This window comes from Perca flavescens, chromosome 8 (assembly GCF_004354835.1).
Source record: "Perca flavescens isolate YP-PL-M2 chromosome 8, PFLA_1.0, whole genome shotgun sequence".
In the NCBI taxonomy this organism is placed as follows: domain Eukaryota; kingdom Metazoa; phylum Chordata; class Actinopteri; order Perciformes; family Percidae; genus Perca; species Perca flavescens.
This window is the reverse complement of record NC_041338.1, coordinates 37307265-37313550: the sequence shown is the minus strand read 5'-3', so window position 1 is coordinate 37313550 and position 6286 is coordinate 37307265. Positions and strand designations below refer to the sequence as shown.

Below are 6286 nucleotides of genomic sequence, written 5' to 3'. Positions count from 1 at the left end.
GCAGCTTCAAGAAATATATATCATATATCACACACATATATATATATATATATATATATATATATATATATGTGTGTGTGTGTATATATGTATGTATGTTTTCTTTGAAGATGAGTAGGCTTTCGCCATCCTGGTGTCAGTAGGGAGCTCATTCCACCACATGCACCAGTGTGTCCGCTGGGTTTTAAAAAGTATTAAAAGGTAGTAAATCAGTAAATAAATAGTAAATAGTAAAAATGAAGGCCATTATTGAGAAATGTAAATTTTTGGGTGTGACTCTTTCTCATGATTTGAATTGGAGCTCTAATATTGCTAAGAAAGCGAGACAGCGCCTTTTCTTTTTACGTAGGCTTCGAGAGTTTACTCAAAACACTAAGAGTTTATTGAATTTTTACTATTGTGAAATTGATAGTGTCCTAACCAGTTGTATTACTGTGTGGTTTGGTAATCTCACTCTAAAAGAGAAGAAGGCTTTGAATAAAGTGGTTCGCTCAGGACTATTGGCTGCACTTTTCCGCTCCTGGAGTTCACATATAAAGCTAGACTCTTGAATCGAGCTTTACAACTGGCTAACGATGCCTCAGGTCATCCAGCAGGGGCTTTCTTTGAGAGGCTTCCCTCAGGGAGAAGGTATCGCTCTGTCAAATGTTCTACTGATCGCCATTTACACTGTTTCTTCCCACAAGCTGCGATCGCTTTGAACAAAGCATCTTAAACTAGGCACTTTAAATTTATGTATGGATTTCATTGTACAGCATTTTTATATTGAGCATTTTTAATATTGAGGCTTCATGTGGCTTTGTTTGTCTGTTTGTCTGTTTTATGTTGTGTCCTCTGATGTGTTGACTTTGCACTTTGAGCTACTTGCACATTTTTTCCAATGCAGGTTACACTGCAAATGGCTAATAAAGTGAATCTGAATCATTAAAAGGTATTAATTGTCATTTTACAAGGTATTCATTTTTTTTTTTGCAAACAATGAGTTGTCCATTTGTTTTATTATGTCTGTTTAAGTTGATCTTGTAAAGTTCGTGTGATATTATATCATATCCTGCATCGGGTGATAGCCTATTTTAGCCTGACAAGCCAGACCCACATCAAGATGTTGGGTCTGGGAACTCACCATTGACAGGGCTCAGTTGTATAACTCTCAAACTCCGTTTAATGGTTAGAAACGTGTTGCCGTATAAACTTGTAACTCAATGGCGTGTTGGTTTTAAAAAATATTGAGAAGGTATTAAAATGGTATTAAAAGGTATTGAATTTACCTCCCAGGATTTCTGTATATACCCTGACACACACACACACACACACATACACTCTGAAGCACGCATACACAGATGAACTCATCTGATTTCCTGTAAACAGAGAGAGGAGGAGCGACACTGACAGGTGTCCCAGGTACATGAGAACAACCCTGAAACCAAAAGAGTTCAGTCAGCTGAGTCTCCATTTAGAGAGCACCGAACAGAGCAGGAGGAGGGAACTCAAGGCCGAGGCACGGTGATTGTTAACCCAACATTTGTATTATTTTACTGTCAAAGTCTCTGAGTCAGTTTTCTCCCTGTGGACTGTAGAGAAAAGACATTTTAGAATGAACTCAACGGTTGGATTTTTTTTTTGTGAAAGTCCTGATTGGCTGAATAATACACATTAAACCTGCTGCCCAAAAAACACAGATTTTAAAGACAACTGACTTTCATGTGACTCTCGTACAAACTTGTTCATAGATGCCTGATTGTACAATAGACAGACTGATGTTTAGAAGTCAAATAAAACATTACAGTGAAAGCACTTTAGTTTAAAACTATATCATGTTTTTATGTGACTTTTACATTAAGCTGAGAAAACAAAGCATTTCATCAAAACTCATTTTAATTTAACCTGTTCAAGGCCAGAGATTCACTCATAAACACATTAGGTTAAAAATCTGATCTATGTGAGCAACAGACACACACACACACACACACACACACACACATATACACACACACAAACACCCCCCCACACACAGAGACACACACACACAGACAGACACACACAGACAGACACACACAGACAGACACACACAGACAGACACAGACAGAGACACACACACAGACAGACACACACACACACACAGACCAAACACACAGACACACACACAGACAGATACACACACACACACACACACACAAAGACCACACACACACACACACACACAGACCACACACGCACACAGAAACACATACTTACAGAGACAGACACACACACACACACACACACACAAAAGGGAATGTTTCCAGAAATATAAATAACGACATAAAAATGTACTTATATTACAAGTCTGACTTTGTTCTGTGTCTCTCATATTCAGTTCACATCTCTGTTCCAGCTTTTTATACAGTTTGTATTGTTTAGTAAACTTTCTCATATGAAAAATAAAAGTGAAATTGAAACTTTTAAATTGAAGTTTCGGTACTTTTTTTTGTGTTGCGCCGGAATTCCCCCCTTTTATTTTGATGTTCACTTCCTGTTGTTAGTCAAACAGCAGGGAGTTCTCACCGCCGTTGTTTCGTCCGTTAACAAACCGAAAAAGGACGTCAACATTTAGGTAAAGCGTACATATATCACGTTTATAATGTTGATATCATTGGTAGCTGTGAAGTTTAATTGATTTCTACATCGATTTATCGTCGTGTTTGTGTATATGTAGCTACTTTGGTTAGCTCTGAATGCTAACTCAGCTAACAAATGCTACACAGTCTATTTTTACCGGTGCCCGCTCACAATAACGCTGATTTTAGATTAGTCTTTAAGTAGTCTTCTCTTTTAAGCTCATTGTCCCTTTATAAGTATGATCTGTAGAAACTGTAACGTTATCTTAATAATTCGGCGCTATGTTTGTCTCGTTAACCTTTTTCTTTCTAATCCTGCTTGGCGCTTTTGACTGTGCTTAACTGCTAATGTACGTCTAACGTTAGGCACTTTTACCTGTGTCTATATGCTGCTTTTGTTATGTTTTTCCTCATACTATCAACCCGCCAGCTGTCATGATCTGGCTGTGTCTTTTAACTCGTCTATGTTCATTATGCTCATGTGTTCTTTTATACGTATGTGTACTTATTTTACCGGTGTCCGCTCGCAAAAACTTACATTTTATTTTAGTCTTTATGTAGTGTTCTCTTTTGAGCTCATTGTCCCTTTATTGTTATAATTTGTAGACACTGTAACGTTAGCTTAATAATTCGGCTTTATGTTTATGTCGTTAACTTTTTCTCTAATTTCTTTATTTCTCAGGTGAGTTGTCACCAGCACCCGGGTGACATGAGTCCGGTTTTGAGGCGTTTTTAGAGTCGGAAGCCAGTTGTTTTAACAGTGCAGGAGGCGGCCATGGAGGAGCATTTTCCAGGCAGTCCCTGTTCATCTGAGCCGGAGAGTCCTGGAGGTCTGAACCAAGGCTGCCTTCTCGACCCCGCTGATGTCGTCTACCATGATCTCTCCGTCATGGTCCCAGAAACACCCAGGTAACATGGCTGCTTGTCTACATATGTATAAAAATTAGGGATGCACCAAATCCAGATTGTTGGGGTTTGGGCTGAATCCTGAACCCCCTGGTTGAGATTGTGCTGACTCCTCCCATCCTCAGTCCATGAACCCAGTAAACACATGAATGAAGGAAACGGGGACTGTCCTTCCTTTGCTGTACCTGAAGTTGCTGCATTCTGGCTGCTGTCTGGAGATTCCTTCGTGCACAACTCGTATTCTTCCAGATGTTTCAGACCAGATGTTGTAACAGCAGCCATGTTGTGTATAGTTTAGGGTCCTCGCCACCACCGGACCAATCAGCATTGAACAGATTGAACATGTAGCTGGACTTGAATGGCCTTCTTTTGACTGAAAGTTCTGCCAAACAACAACTTGTTCTGCTCACCAGATCCATGTCCACGTTCTCACAGCCTGCTGCCTTGAATGCTCCACTTACGTAAACACCTTCCTGTAATCAATGGCGCCGTCACTACGGCAACCAGCGTAGCGCGCCGAGTGCAAGCGTAGGGTTCGGTTCCCTGGAAAGAAATCCTAATGTTCTGCAGAAACCAGAACCCCGTCCAAAAGCCCAATATTCAGCCCAACCAGAAGCCCAGTCCTGGATTCAGTGCATCCCTGGTAGAAATCATGTAAATGTTATTATTATAGTTATTAATACAGAGAACTCCGTAGTTCAGGTTACTCTATTTGTACCTGTAGGTAGATTTGTTGTGCAGCAAGATGATAGGTGTTTTCTGTTTTAAGCCCCCAACTAGGATTAAGGTTTTTTTGGTTGGTTGCAGAGGCTCCACGCAGAGCATTCGCTGTAGCCTACGTAAGTGGCCTGATGTTTATACTGTGTGTGTGTGTGTGTGTGTGTGTGTGTGTGTGTGTGTGTGTGTGTGTGTGTGTGTGTGTGTGTGTGTGTGTGTGTGGTAGAGTGAGTGATGGTGATTATCTTCAGAGTGAGTAGTGACTCTAGAGTCCTAGTGAGAGAACCAAAGGGTCTCCCCTGTTCTTTCTGACCACGGTGGGAGATGTGGAGCAGGAGAAGTTAACCCTCTCCTTGATCTCATGTTGTTGTTGTTGTTGGAGAAGGAGAACCAGGAAATGTGTCGCTGCGACGTGTAGTTAAAGTTTTCGAGAGGTGCACATCAGGCTACGGTGTGGACGCAGAGGGGTCTGCAGGGCTACGCTGTCGATTCTACACACATTTTATGTTATTTTAAATTGTTTAATATGTACTGTAAATCAGTTTTTTGTTTGCTGTGTCTGTTTTTGTGATTTTCTGTAACTTGTGTACTGTTGCTCCAGGGCTCCCTTGTAAAAGAGATTTGACTATCTCAATGGGACATCACCTGGTAAAATAAAGGATAAATAAAATAAAATAAACACACCATAACACATCCTTAAGGCGATGGTTAGGTGCCTTGAAGTCGACGTTGGGGGCTTAAAACACCATCGAGCCAGATGATCTCCACCAACATGAATGTAGCCTTTTGTCTGCTGATCGTATCGTGCAGCCACACAAAACACTTCAAATGTCCAGCTCCAGAAACGGGACTATTAGCAGCAGTAAGATTTTAACTGTTGATTTTAATGTTAAACATCTGTTTTTTGTTTTTGTTTTTTTTTTACCAGCCCGCAGCTCGGCAAACGGAGGAGACACCGTCTCATCACAGAGGAACACTTGAGTCCGGTAAGTCCCGGAACCGAGACTCAGCTCGGTGTTTACGTATTCTCGCCGTCGCCAGCCCTGTGCGTCCTAGTGTTGGGCATCGTTTTGATTTTACCATCCATCCATCTTCGTCCGCTTATCCGGTGTCGGGTCGCGGGGAGCAGCTCCAGCAGGGGACCCCAAACTTCCCTTTCCCGAGCAACATTAACCAGCTCCGACTGGGGATCCCGGCGTTCCCAGGCCAGGTTGGAGGTATAATCCCTCCACCTAGTCCTGGGTCTTCCCGAGGCCTCCTCCCAGCTGGACGTGCCTGACGTTGACCTCTGTGTGTCCTGACGTTGACTCCTGTGTGTCCTGACGTTGACCCCCTGTGTGTCCTGGCGTTGACCCCTGTGTGTCCTGGCGTTGACCCCTGTGTGTCCTGGCGCTGACCCCTGTGTGTCCTGGCGTTGACCCCTGTGTGTCCTGGCGTTGACCTCTGTGTGTCCTGGCGTTGACCTCTGTGTGTCCTGGCGTTGACCTCTGTGTGTGTCCTGACGCCTGTGTGTCCTGGCGTTGACCCCTGTGTCCTGACGTTGACTCCTGTGTCCTGACGTTGACTCCTGTGTCCTGACGTTGACTCCTGTGTGTCCTGACGTTGACCCCTGTGTGTCCTGACGTTGACCCCTGTGTGTCCTGACGTTGACCTCTGTGTGTCCTGACGTTGACCTCTGTGTGTCCTGACGTTGACCTCTGTGTGTCCTGACGTTGACCCCTGTGTGTCCTGACGTTGACCCCTGTGTGTCCTGACGTTGACCCCTGTGTGTCCTGACGTTGACCCCTGTGTGTCCTGACGTTGACCCCTGTGTCCTGACGTTGACTCCTGTGTCCTGACGTTGACTCCTGTGTGTCCTGGACGCTGACCCCTGTGTGTCCTGGCGTTGACCCCTGTGTGTCCTGGCGCTGACCCCTGTGTGTCCTGGACGTTGACCTCTGTGTGTCCTGACGTTGACCTCTGTGTGTCCTGACGTTGACCTCTGTGTGTCCTGACGTTGACTCCTGTGTGTCCTGACGTTGACTCCTGTGTGTCCTGACGTTGACCCCTGTGTGTCCTGACGTTGA

The 6286-nt window shown here is 43.8% G+C and overlaps 1 protein-coding gene across 1 annotated transcript in view; it reads left to right on the top strand.

Moving 5' to 3' along the window:
- The first annotated feature begins 2488 nt into the window (after nucleotides 1-2488).
- si:ch211-59o9.10 (uncharacterized) overlaps nucleotides 2489-6286 on the top strand; it is a 17768-nt gene continuing 13970 nt past the window's right edge. The window contains exons 1-3 of the mRNA XM_028585435.1: nucleotides 2489-2593; nucleotides 3280-3506; nucleotides 5149-5206. Of these exons, the coding sequence (XP_028441236.1) occupies nucleotides 3373-3506; nucleotides 5149-5206 (192 nt within the window). The 5' untranslated portion in view covers nucleotides 2489-2593; nucleotides 3280-3372. The remainder of the gene's footprint in view (nucleotides 2594-3279; nucleotides 3507-5148; nucleotides 5207-6286) is intronic.